The following is a 13781-nucleotide window of genomic DNA, read 5'->3' as shown; positions in this document are numbered from 1 at the left end:
ATATCTTCCGGCGTTTAAGAGTGCCCTACTCCGACAGCCCTTAAAAAAACTTAAAAAAATATATTTTCAGTCTTGAGCAAAGAGAATAGCTAAAAAAAATAAAATCATCAAAGGCACGACAACAGTCGTCCCACTGGACTGCCCGAGAAGCGACAGGGAAGTGCGTTTACAATTAGGAAAAGGAGACTCTTCTTTACAAAGGGGGGTGGGAACAAGCCATCCAGCCATGCTGCAGCCGGTGGTAACAGGGACCCCTGGTTCCCCAGTTCCTGAAAACTGAAGCTGTCCTTCCATGCTGTATCACAAAGTTACAGACGAAGCCTAGTTTCTCCATGACAATATTTATCAACCCCCCCCAACCCCTACTCCCACCTCGACGGTACACTCTGTATTACATTTCACCTGATCCTTTTTAAAATCCTGGCATCTGGCCACTTCATGCTAATTAAATGTTTAATCAGTTTAAAAACAGAGTAGTACAGTTCCAGATGTCCAGATGAGAGACAGCTGTAAAGGAGACTTTTTACATTTCTGTAAAGGTATTGTAAGTGCTTTGAGGGCACATCACCAAAACATGGAATTGAACAATCCACCTGAAAAGGTAAAGCTGAGTGTTTTCTTCCATAGGGGTATACAACTCCAGTCCAGTACTGGAACAGGTCTTTTATACAGTAGGTCCAGCACCAAAACTAAGGAAAGGTGATAAACTGTTCATAGATGCATTTAAATATTTATTGAAAACTTCACATCCTCTAGCACCGTCCCCTAGTACAGAATTTCATTAGTACACTCTTTTCAGCTTATCATTAGCTATGAAAGTGCACATTTTTATAAGCAGTTATGTAAATGCAATTTGTTTGGTAAATTTTCCATCTGCGTTTCTCATAAATATGGAGATGATTTAACTTTTGAATTTCTGTGGTATAGAAAGTTTAGAGATTCAGTTTTGCAAGCAGTTCTTTGGAGGCCCTCGCTCTAATTTAGAGCAGGTGTTCTCAGTCCCGAAGCAGGCGTGCGAGACTTCGCTCCAGCTGAACCAGTTCCTGAACTGAGCCAGCAAGCGTCTTGGCTGCAGCCTTTGGAAGCTTTTCTTTCAGTTTAAAAGGTGGAGATTTTAAGTTACATAGAAATGCAATAGATAAAAGACAACCCCCAGCAGGAGCGTAAAAACACAAAGCTGGGGTTCAAATTCAAGCTAATCATTAGCCCAGTTAAGGGTTCAGGCTCATTAAGAATGGAGCAGGGTAGGTGAGCTGGAGAAGGGCTGAAAACCCCCGAGTCAGAGCCTGCCCGCAAAGGACCAGCCTGCGTGGAGAGAGCTGACTTGTGCCCGCTGTCGGTTGTCCGCCCTCCCAGGTGATGACCAAGTCCCAGCAGGCCCTGCGCCGCCCGCGGAAGAGGCTCCAGGAGGACCTGCACCTGCAGAGCTGTGGCGCGCTGAGCTCACCCTCCTCCTCGCTGCGCCGGTCCCGGGCGCCGAGCGCCTCGCTGCAGGAGCGCCCTCACAGCCTGATCGGGGTGTCCCGGGAGACCATCCTCTGACACCAGCGCGCACCCACCCCACACTGCCTTCCAGACAACGTGCCAAGCAAGGCGGGGGGAAGGAACCCCCCCCCTGACAAGGAAAAGCGCAGACACCAAGAGACAGACCACAGAGGACAAGTATGAATGTCTTCCTTCAGGGGCTCTTTTCATACAGTATGTAAGACGTGCTTAAAATCGAATCCAGTTCTAACTGTTAACTGTTCGGTCAAGACGAAGGGATGTCTTAAAAAAAAAAACAGACGAATTTCTACAAAACTGTGAATCTGCCCGAGTTTGTGCAGCTGTGGCTCATTTGTGCCGGAAACTGCTCTCGTGTGCTGTAAGAATCAGAGGACACCAGAACAAGCCAACGGGCAGAAAATGTCTACAACTTAAAAAGTTGGGTTATTTAACTTACCTCAGTGTGTTTCAATTCTGATCAGTGTTACAATAAAACAAGGATGATTTTTTAATCACGGGGGGGTCATGTGATTGTGAGTAAGATGCCTTTCTTCGTTTTTTTTCTAGCTGAAGCAGGAATCCTGAAGGAATGATACAGCTTGTGAAATATTTTTTTTCCCCCCCTTGGTGGTGTTTTTGCACTTACAGCTTTTCCAAGACAACCACATACTGTACATTGTGCATAATATTCTCTGGGTTCCCATAATAATGTACAAATAGTGAGTTGAGTGAAAAGTGACCCTTAACCTCCCCAAATCCCTGCGTAGCAGTTAAAATCATACCCATCGAGGGGCACATCTGCTCCAGAGTTGGAAAACAGAATTATGCATTTGTCTGGAAAACAAGTTTTACAGTAGGAAGCCACACAATTGCATGTTTCTGGCCCTTTGCAGGATTTACAAGAGCTACAGCCTTCATGCACGCAACTTGAATGACCACTGTGTAGCTGAAAACAAGAGCCATAGTGCTTAACGGGTTTGTTATTTTCCCCCAGAATGACTGGACTCTATTGGCATGCAACAGGTAGTTTTTATTTTTATTTTTAGTACAGTAAATTTTTAAAGCATTACTCAGTGGTAAGGCTTCTTCAGTCACAGTGTGTTTATTTTTTTTTTCCAAAGGGGTGTGGCCCAACATGAAGGAAAAAACAAAAATGTTTTAGCATGACTACCAGATATCCCCTAGTGGGCACAATACTTAACAGTATGCATTATGTACAAACATTCCAATACTGCTGATGGTTATGGATACAGCTCTAGGACACACTACATTCACAACACCACTCAAACAAAACCTCCAGTTTCTCAGTAGGAAACGTGAAAACAGGGAGCTGAAGTCATACATTTTACAAAACACAGTAAGTGTCATGTCTTTATTCACTGAAACTAAGCTTTTTTACATTAATTTTGGTTTAAGGTTCTGCCACGAGTGGCACTTCACGCTTTACAAGTGTATTTAAAAAAAAAAAAGTTTGGGACGCTACCTTTCTTACCCTGTCTGGTACGTGTGGCACTGTCCCAGCTGTTACAGTTCATTTGAAAAAGGTTATAGTACAGAACTGCAAAGTTGTCAGTTTAAAAGAGAACTTAAAAAAGTCATTGATGCTATGCCTTCATATCCTGATTTTAGGGACAACTAAATAGATCCTAAAACTGCAGGACATGGGCAGAAGAAGTCAATCCCTTAGGACTGCACTGATTCTTTTATTTCTGCAGACAAAAATCCAAACTACAGCAGAGCCAATCTGTGAGTAACAACTGTGCTGCCCTTTAAATTTAGACCTTTCCTTGCTGACTATAAATGAAGGCACATGCAGACACATCATGTTAACTTTACCTCCATACAGCCACGTTTCAGATGAACAGCAATTATTTCATAGTGCCGAAGCTCACTACTGCTACACTGAGCATCTACAGACTCTTACTGTGGGATTCTTAAGGGAGAAGCTGAGCTGAAGATTTGAGAACAGGAGACAGTTTAGGCTTCAGTGTCTTTAGATCTCTCCCACTTCCACAATGGGAGGTCAAATAAATTGGCTTTTACATTCCCTGGGTTAAAACCTGCTGGTAATCAGTCAGTATTTACAGGACGCACCTGCCTTCTTGATGAATCCCACTATCACTAATGCAAAAATTATGTACATATATATGTATTAAAAAAAACGTACATACAGTACCGTGTAAACATTTATATGCACGTAAAAAAATAAACCAACCCACTCACACACCTGCTCCATGTAAACGCACATCCGAAACACAGACAGCACAAACAACAGCCATGTCACAGCACTGATGAGCGTTGTAGTTAAAAGTTAGGTTTGTAAAATACTGAGATGTTTTTAAGGAGTTAGTGCCTAAACAAGGGTAGCGAGTGATCTGCCCTCCTGGAGCCCACATGGCTAGAAAGTGTGTTAGTTGAAGGCAGGAGGCTGTAGCGTTCTGGTTACTTATCGCTCTCCCGGCTCTCCGAGGCTGGCCCGAACACGGCCTCTGTACCGATTCCTTTGTGAAAGAGTCTCTGCCTTCCTTTTAGATGTACATGGGAGTCTCCTGGCCAGTTAAGAGTCTGAACATCGCCGCTGGCATCGTCTTCATGTGGATCTGAGGAGACAAAAAGTACAACAGCTAGCAGCTACCCTGGCTCTGCAATATTAATATCAAAACCTATTAATAATAATTGCTTACACTTATATAGTGCCTTTCTGATCACTCCACTCAAAGAGCTTTACAGGTAATGGGGATTCCCCTCCACCACCCCAGTTTGCAGCCCCCACCTCACCACATAACAGCTATCAGTGGGGAGGAGAGCAGAGAGATGAAGCCAATTCATCGATGGGGATTATTAGGAGGCCATGATTGGTAAAGGCCAATGGGAAATTTGGCCAGGATGCTGGGGTAACACCCCTACTCTTTTCAATAAACACCCTGTGATTTTTAAAGACAGGGCCTTTTTACAGTATAGTGTCCCCAACACTCTACTGGGGCATTAGGACCCACATAGATCACAGGGTGAGTGCCCCCTGCTGGTCCCACTAATATCCTATCCAGGCCGCTGGCATTAAAGGGGCACTTTTGAAATAGAGATCAATTACTACAGCAATTCTTCATATGCTATACACTGGAGGTATCTTTTGTTCATTTTTTGTAATATTATCTAAAATTAAAAGCCTTCACAGCTAAGTACACCGTGATAAGAGTTTCCCTTTTCCCTATCTTATTCCTACGAGTGAAGGAACAGAAGAGGATATCATCATTCTCCGCCCGGATATCAGTCTTCCTGAGAGGAAGCCTTATCCATGGTAAAAAAACAGAAATAAAAATGGTATTACACGAACACATATTTAAACTTGAATTTTACAACTATGTATTATGTTGCCGTTTCAGTTTCTGATTGTAGAGGTCCTGCAGCACGCATGACACCTGGTGGCTGAGTGTGGTATGACAAGACTCGTTCATAGTGAAAAATTTGACACGGTCTTCTGCAACATTTCCTGGCGTTCGTTCAAATCGCAGGTTATTGCAATTTCAGAGTCCTAACTGGAGAGTTAACAAAAGGGCAATTCAATTAAGTGTTATTTGTCTAAGAAACAGCAAAACCCTCTAGCTAACACTAAACAGTATAAACAGAGCCACCAGTCTCTTTCCAAGACCAGGGAGATTCTGGATTTGCAGAAGGCCTATCACCTCCAAGGTTTGACTTTACTGTGCTGATTATCCTGGTAATACGCGTTGCAATTACAACACCACCAACGATGATTCTAAGAGCTACTGAGCAGAATGGGATCATGGATTCGTGCCAAGTACATGACAAAAGTGTTTCCAAGTATCGCTGCCACCTGACTCCTTAAAATGCTCTTCTTCAGGGCTACAGAGTCAATATTACAGGAGACAATCTGTGTAAAATACATAAAGTACTACAGCAGTCGGTTTTTCAGTTTTACCAATCCAAACTACAGGTAATTAAAAACTAAAAAAGAGGGGTGCTGTGCAGTTACAGTAGTGTGGTTCCTGTACAGCCACCGGGACTGCGCGGGATTGACTTCGCTTGTCGCACAGTGGTGCCCTCTGGTGGTGGTATCAGAGCAAGACGCGTCAGCTCTTTCTAACACTGAATACCCAGTAGGTGCCTGTGGGGCTTGAAAAATGAAAAAAATAAAAATAAACGTGGAAACTGCACATTTACCAAACCCAAGATGAAGCTCTGAGGGCATGAAGCTGCATGAAGGACAGGCTGTGCACAGCATTCTCTCTGATGGACTGGGTTGCAACACTGAGTTTTACTAATTTTGATAGTGAGAGCTTTCAGATGAAAAAGGGGCCCTGCCTCGTTTACTGTACATCTCGGTTCGCAAATACACGTTTTCTTTTACACAACACAGGCCTTACTGACTGCCCGTGTGGGAAGTCCTTTCTCATTTACCTTTGAAAATTTCAAAATAGTGGGCTGGAAAAAGAAAAATAACCCCAACTTCTAAAAGAAGCTCAGCCACAGGATGTGTAGTAGGACTCGTATCAAATTCGGTCACCTCTTAAGAGGGAATGCAATGACGGGATAAAATACTAATTCTGATCCACGATCTGATCAGGCTTCTATCAAAGTTTAATGCATTCTGTCATATTTGGACACATTTCTGCATATGGCTGCCTTACACCTACTGTGGATCAAGCTCTCAGTCACAAGATGGGAGTCAAACGATCCCAAGTGGTTCCTCCTCAAAATAAAACCTGCTTGAGAAAAAGCACCGATCTCTTGTCTTCTTCTTCAGATCGATCAAAGCTGAATTAAACAGCAGTCGGAAGGCACACTAAGCGCGAAGCCATTTCTGAACTCGTCTTTGAGGTCTACAGCCTCCACGCGGGGGCGGATCAGCTCCCGCCCGGCGGTCCCCACCTCGCCCACGGAGTTGGACAGGGCCTGGACGATCTTCTCGTGCGCGGTGGCCACCACGCTCTGCCCGTTGATCTCGATGATGCGGTGCCCCACTCGAACCCCTCCTCGCTCCGCGATGCCCCCCCTCATCAGGCTGCAGATCTGGAAGCGGGAACAGAAACATGGGAAGTTCTAGCTCCCTATTCCTGCTTCCACTCGCGCAGCCCTCGTCTCCAGGCTCTGCGGCAGCACGGTACGGCCCAGGGCCAATGGCTATGAAGGGGAAGTGCTTCGTCTGTCGTGTGATTACATTATCTCTGAATGGCTCAGCTTGGCAGAGGAACCTATTGATTAACCTCTGCCACCTCTCAAGATATCAAGTTCTAATAAGCACAGAGGCAAAGGGTATTGAAATATTGTGCCTTAGGGGATTTTGGAAGTATTTCATCAATACTCCATATAGATTTACGCCAGCGGATCAATGGGCACTCTCTAAGTGTTTTCACACAGAGCTCAACAGCATTTTCCATACTCTTGGGTCCAGTTAAAAGACTTTCCAATCCATTCGTTTAATAAGGAGTAAAAACCCACTGTCTGCAAACTGTCTGCCTCCTGCTGTGATATAGCCTGGTTATGTTGTGTACAACAATAACCACAAACAAAAACCAACAAACTGGAGTAGCTTTTGGCATAACAGAGCTGAAAATGGAAGGCAGAGACGCAAATCTGACCTGCCGTTCATTTCAGTGAACAGTGAGAAGAGATGAAGATAATTGCATTTAAACAGCAAATCCAATTAGGCAGCCAATACAATTCAAACCAATAGGATTTTGGAGGGGAGATTTCTTTAGACATTTGATGGCATTTTTGTTTTTGTAACGTGAAAAGCTGGACTTTCAGCTATTTCAGAGGAGAAACATCTGATAAGATGATGATGATAATATTATTATTAATAATAATATTTCCTTACACTTAAATAGCATTTTCTAGACACAGACTCCCCTCCACCACCACCAGTGTGCAGCCCCACCTGGATGATGCAACAGCAGCTACAGTGCGCCAGTCTGCTCACCACACATCACCACACATCCAGGACCATACTGACCAGGCTCACACCTGCTGAGCTTCAGTGGGTTGTCAGTTGTGAGTGGCAGGGTGATATGACTGCTGGCTGAATTACAGTATTATAATAATATACAGTAGTAACCAAGACTCAGGCATCTAACAAAAAAAAATGTACAATAATGTCTAAACCAGGGTAAACTTTTGCTCCGTTCCTGCTACTTCAATTTATTTTATAGATAGATGAGTCCCCCAATTAGTGGGAATTTGCTGTATCCATAATATGCATAATATGTAACAGAATCTCACACAGTCTGCAGAGTGAGGGAAGCAGGGTGAATTCACTCTGCAGGATTACAATGACAGAACCTAACGGAAGTCTTGCGATATGCAGGATTTGGAGCTGGAGAGCGAAAGGAATAATGAGGAGAGCCCATTAGTACAGAGAGGGAGAAACATTCCTGCAAATGTTCTTCGGATGAACCTGTTTGTTCAGAGTCACCCACTGTTCCTTTCTTTTCAGGAAATGGTTATTTACACTTTTGCCGAAGTGACATTTGTTTTACGTTCTGAACGCCGAGGCCATCAAAATCAGCAATTGTGGGCAATATTTGCAATTTAAAGTTAATTTCTGCAAAATTCTTTCCTGAATATTAATGATACATGAGCATTTGTATTCGTAGTACAGTACAGTATGTGTATTGGGTATACAGATAAATTAGCCTGGTACACACACCATACATGTGCATAGTCCTGAGCTATAGAATGTTTTTAAAACATTGAAATGAGATCCACATCACTGATGCATCTGATTCAGTGCTTGTGAAATATGGAACAGTGTGACAGCAATATGGATCAGCAGCAGTCATTATGTCCAGTGAGTCCACTAGACCTGGGCATGAGATTCTGTCATTTGTGTGTTCATTTTCAAATCTTCCCCTTTGGTTGTTGCTGGTGTTCTGTACTGTTGCGGGTGTTGCGGGTGTACTGTCCAATCGATTCATCTGTTCTTAATTAGTCATGAGCTCCTCCTCAGACAGAAGGCGCTCAGTTGGCCTTTGGCAACAACGCCATTTTTGTAAGTCATTAGCTGATATGGAGTGACACTGTAAAATGCAAAAGGTTTTAGACGTGAAACCAAAACATATTTGTGTAGACCCCACACCAATTATGGGGCTCTGCGGTTTACTACATTCTAAAACATTAGCCATACAAGCAAGGCCTTTTCCATAAAATTCTATAATTAAATAATTGCCATACAATTGCTAATAATAATAATAATAATAATAATAATAATAATAATTATTATTATTATTATTAATTGAGTGAACAATTACTTGCATTGCTTTGACTTTCTTTTATTAACTGCTACAATACTGTACACCACAGGGGGGAGCTAGAGCTTTGTGTACATGATCTAGACACTTCTTGAGAAAAGCCTGCAGTCGATTTATCATTTTAACTCACACTTGACGATTTCACTGCCAAAACAGTGCATACTTTTCAGAGTGGACATGACCTGCATTTAAAGAATTAATTTTTCTGATGATTTTGAGGAAGTGTTTCATTTTCAGACGAAAGTCATGCCAAGTTGCTAGCACAACAGGAGCTGTAAGACTTTGTTAAATCACTAAAAGTGTCTGTAGACACAGACTTGCTAATTGGCGAAGAGCTGACTTCACCCAGCTAAGTGCAAACAAAAGACATAACTAAGCCCTTGGTACCCACAATGCCATTCTGCACGCTGAAGCCCAGCTGGTACTTGAGATCAGGGCGTTTGATGAGGACAGTAGTGACTGGAGGACAGCTCACAATGTTCAGCTTCACTTGTGTCTGGTTCTTCAGACCCTGGACAATGAAAGAGAGATCACAAACAAGGTATCATCTTGCGATGGTTAAGCATTTACAATATGTGCAGCAGAGCAGGTTAACTTGCGAACTGTGAAAGTTTCACCTACCTTGATGATGCCCTGGCAGGTGGCTAGAGGGAGTCCCACCAGGCTGGTGCCATTGATGGACATGATCTGGTCTCCGATGCTCAGCTTGCCTGATCGTGCTGCTGGACCCCCATTCATCATGTTGGCCAATATGACGGTGGGCAAAATGGAGCCCCAGCCCGACTCCACAATTACTACACCCAGGATCTCTCCCTTCTGCTTTTCCAGCTGCAGCTGTGGGACAGGGGGACAGGTGGGATTCTGCTGTTTTCTATCACAGCTGCAGCTATGGGGACAGGGGGACAGGTGGGTCTCTGCTGTTCTCTATCACAGCTGCAGCTGTGGGACAGGGGGACACGGGGGTCTCTGCTGTTCTCTATCACAGCTGCAGCTGTGGGACAGGGAGGTCTCTGCTGTTCTCTATCACAGCTGCAGCTGTGGGACAGGGGGACAGGGGGGTTTCTGCTGTTCTCTATCACAGCTGCAGCTGTGGGACAGGGGGACAGGTGGGTCTCTGCTGTTCTCTATTACAGGTGCTGCTGTGGGACAGAGGTTTGGGAAGGGGTGAAGGTCCCAGCTCTAGCCACACTGTTTTTTATCCTCTTAGTTCACATTGCTCTGCCATACAGAAATGAGCAGCCACAGCATTTTTCAGTGATACACATATGAATTGCCAACAGCATGAGGCATAATGTCATAAAGTGCTAAATATTCATATTCAAATATTAAATTGTATAAATGAGAAAGATGGCCTAATTGCAATGCAATTTACCCTTCATTACTAGGCTTTTAAACTAAAGCAATACTTATGCTTATCTACAGTGCACCCCTGCTTGTCGCCTATCTACAGCTGTAGTTCTGCACAGTCAGTAGCAATTCAAAGAGCCTTCAGTGCAGTTCTGCCACTGAGGCACCTGTAAGAGGGTAATTGGTTCTGAAATGTCTTTTGACATTTTTATGGGTAGTTAACAGCTCAAACCTCTTTGCAGTTTTCCGAGTTGGAGAAATGGATAAGGTCGTCATTGTACATCTCCTGTGTATTAATGATGTCGCTATACTCCTTCTGGCTGAGGTCCTCGGGGTTGATCCCATTGGCTCTCAGGAACTCTTGGTAGGCCACACTGAATGCCTGCCCAATGGACTGAGCAATAAGTTGCGCCTTTGGGGAGAAAAAAACAAACAGTTTTACACCAGAAAATAAGCAAATTAAAGTGAAAACCTAAGAGAAAACAGAAAACAAAACAGTCTTTCCAGATGGCCGAACATAATTTAATGCACAACAACTACGCAGACCAAGTTGGAATAATGGAATAATTCATTGGGAACACACTGATTTGTATTTATTAGAGTGATAATAGTTCTCTGTTGCATATCTTAAATCTTTCGCTTAAAAACGGTTAAGGCAGATCACAGAAATGAGTGGAGATTGATTTTCAAATTTTCAACTTCGAAAAACATCTCATGCAATCAGACAAATTAGAGGCAGGCTAGCTTTCATCTCCTCACTATCGATCATAAATAAAAACCTCCATGAAATGCTAATGGATTAGCAGCCCTTAGGTTCATATTGGTGATAAAACTCAGTCAGGATTACTTGCAGCGCTTTTAAAGCTCAATCAGATTTTCTCCAATACAGTTCAGCAATATATCTATAAATAAGTGTTTTGTTTCTTGTCGCCAAATGTTGTTTTTAAGTTCATTTTAGTTCCCCGTCCAATCATTTTACAAGAAAGCCACATTTTGCCCCTTTTTTAAAGAACCTAAACGTTCGCCTATCCTGACCCCCAATATCTCTGATCCTCAATGTCCGATTTCTTGATCAATTCCAGGAAAAGAACTGCCATCGGAGACAACTAACAATAGCACTGACATTAGCATTTAAGTACAGTACCTTACTTTGAGCATGGTTGTTACACACAAACTTCTTTTCCTTTTAAAGACATGTGAAAGTTTCAACCACAAACTTTTTTGTTGTCTTTTTGCTCATATATCCCATTGTGGTAGTTATGAGGTAAGAGATCCACGGATCTCACCAAGCTGTTTCCTGAAAGGAGCCAAGGTACTGTACTTCCTTGGGCGGCTATGTTGCTTGCTGCATACTCCTACAACCTTATGGGAAAGGTAGTGCCTCCTGTTCTCCATGTTAAATTCTCTACCTCAGTAGTTCTCAAACGTTTTGGACCAAGTACCACCCCTAATCCAACCAAAGCATCCAAGTACCACCTACAAGTCATCATCTCATAGGAACCCCAGAAATGATCAATGACCAACATGAGCGCATGTGCACACACACTCACACATACATATAATAAATATTATAATAATAAACTTTGTTTGATATATTAAAATGTGGCTTCTCAAAGTGTTTTACAGAAAAAAACAACACATAAAAATAAAAAAGCACCATTTCAGTGAGAGGGGTGAGCCTGTATAGTCGAGCAAAGCAGATGTGAATTAATTTTTCGAGCCTTGATACAATTCACAACAGTCTAACAGATTTTAAATCGTCAGGCATTTTCTTGACGGCAAAGGTCTCGCGGTGGATGTTGCAATGAAACCATTAATTTCTGGAGCAACCTCTCTAATTCGACACCGCTGTGTCGGCTTGTCATTGCTCTAGCACCGTCTGTACAAACTCAGACGCATTTTATCCAGTCGATGCCATTCTCTTCGATAAATTAATTCAGAAGCTGAAATACTGTACGTGCTCTCCTGTAGTTCCTGTTGGTAGCGGCTTACAGAACAGAAAGTCCTCACGGGACGTACCCTCAAACTCGTATCTAACGTAAACGAGCAAATTGGCCAAATCGACTACAGACTCATCTACAGTAATTGCAGTGAAAAACATCTGCTCATCTTAACGCGCTCTGTCAGCGTACTTTTGATATAATCCTTCATTTCAATAATTCTATGAATGACTGTGTCTTTCGGGGGGGCAGCAGGTCGAGCTGTTCAGCACCTTTTTCTCCACACATAATAGTGTGGGGCTTACCTGCTTTAGCAATCCGCAAGCTTGCATTTTTCCACGTTTCCGTTTTTATTTCAGTGTTTATTTTAAGCATTTATTTCATGCGCAAGAGAGAGAAACACAGAGACGCTCGGTGCATTTTTCTCAAATTAACTTAAAACAGTCCTTAAATATTTTTCTGTTATCTATCACGCTTTCCTGTGCTCACAAGATTACCAGCGTTCGTAGCACGCATTTCTATGCATTCCTGTGTTTACAACGTTGGCATTGTTCCAAAATCACGCACATTCTCCTTTCTCCCTATTTGCTGGAGATACAGTAGCTTTTTTTAAATACAATTGGTCACTTGCGTCCGTAGCACGCATTCCTATAGAGTGGTAAAGAATTACAGAGTATCTCTTGTGTCCACTGAAGTATTAGCGCGCACTGTATCGTAGTACGTAGGCTGCGTATTCGACACGTATAAAAATCCAAAATATGAAAACCCGTCCCGCTTTTTTCAGCGCACACAACACAGTTCCAGGGTCATTTGGTGTACCACCTGGCGGCACGCCACGTACCACTACCGGTACGCGTACCACAGTTTGAGAACCACTGCTCTACCTTGTAGGAGTAACTGGAAATACCTCCCATGAAAAAGAGGATTTGGTTATGGTAATCGTATCAAATTCATTTCCCCAAGATCAGAACTGCAGAGAGTACAAATGAGCTGTATAAAAGGACGACATGCGACAAACTGCATCTGTCTTGCTGTCACTAATAACAAGAAACAGCTCCTGGTGATTGAAATTTCATGGCAATACGGAAAGCAGATTCTGTTTCTATAATTAATACTTGTTCTGTAAAAAATAGATCCATTGCAGAAGACAAAGAAAAAACTCTCAGTGAATGTCATTTCAACAGCAGGAAATAATTATACAGAGAGCTAAGGTCCAAGGACATTAGTGCTGATAAAAAAAATCAGTGTTGAGAACACAGGATATTGTATTTCTCATTTCACAACTAACTAATCTATGCATCTGTGGGTTAGCATTTTTAGATTGTCTGCCCAATAACAATAGCTAATATTAGAAAGAATACATACACAAAAAGTTACAAGTTTTAAATAGACCTGTTACAAATTCATAATTGTTTTTCAAAATAGGTGCTTTAGCACATTATCCCAAAAGAAGTGAGAAAAACGCCATGGGCACTGACTCATCTTTCTTTACAAATCATTGCATCTAATTATACTTCTGTAATCTGAGGAAAACTGCAATGCAGAGGAAGAGGCTCAGAGTTGTGAAAAGCACAGATCTGCAATGAATGAATGGAATCAGCAGATTAGAGCACAGCTAGTGCTACAGACTAGCGTACATCAGCAAGGTGAACTGCGTACCTATATTGAGCACATTGACATTTAGCAACACAACCTAATTCTGCAAATTTACTCAGTTTGTATAGGATGAAGGTGATTCGTA

The 13781-nt window shown here is 42.6% G+C and overlaps 2 protein-coding genes across 8 annotated transcripts in view; one reads left to right on the top strand and one right to left on the bottom strand.

Moving 5' to 3' along the window:
* The window catches only part of entrep2 (endosomal transmembrane epsin interactor 2), a 146300-nt gene extending 144300 nt beyond the window's left edge, over positions 1-2000 (top strand). For both annotated transcript variants that reach the window (XM_088641006.1, XM_088641007.1), the window contains one exon: positions 1357-2000. In XM_088641006.1, coding sequence (XP_088497132.1) covers positions 1357-1542 — 186 coding nt within the window. In that variant the 3' untranslated portion in view covers positions 1543-2000. The remainder of the gene's footprint in view (positions 1-1356) is intronic.
* A 494-nt stretch (positions 2001-2494) lies between these two features.
* Positions 2495-13781, bottom strand: part of LOC148659095 (amyloid-beta A4 precursor protein-binding family A member 2-like) — an 88899-nt gene continuing 77612 nt past the window's right edge. For all 6 annotated transcript variants that reach the window (XM_088641000.1, XM_088641004.1, XM_088641002.1 and 3 more), the window contains 5 exons: positions 10333-10512; positions 9375-9587; positions 9145-9264; positions 6376-6516; positions 2495-4085 (listed from right to left, as the gene is read on the bottom strand). In XM_088641000.1, coding sequence (XP_088497126.1) covers positions 4014-4085; positions 6376-6516; positions 9145-9264; positions 9375-9587; positions 10333-10512 — 726 coding nt within the window. In that variant the 3' untranslated portion in view covers positions 2495-4013. The remainder of the gene's footprint in view (positions 4086-6375; positions 6517-9144; positions 9265-9374; positions 9588-10332; positions 10513-13781) is intronic.

This window comes from Lepisosteus platostomus, chromosome 7 (genome assembly GCF_059453375.1).
Source record: "Lepisosteus platostomus isolate fLepPlt1 chromosome 7, fLepPlt1.hap1, whole genome shotgun sequence".
In the NCBI taxonomy this organism is placed as follows: Eukaryota; Metazoa; Chordata; class Actinopteri; order Semionotiformes; family Lepisosteidae; genus Lepisosteus; species Lepisosteus platostomus.
Note: the sequence above shows the minus strand (reverse complement) of the source record. Positions and strands in the feature narration are given on the sequence as shown.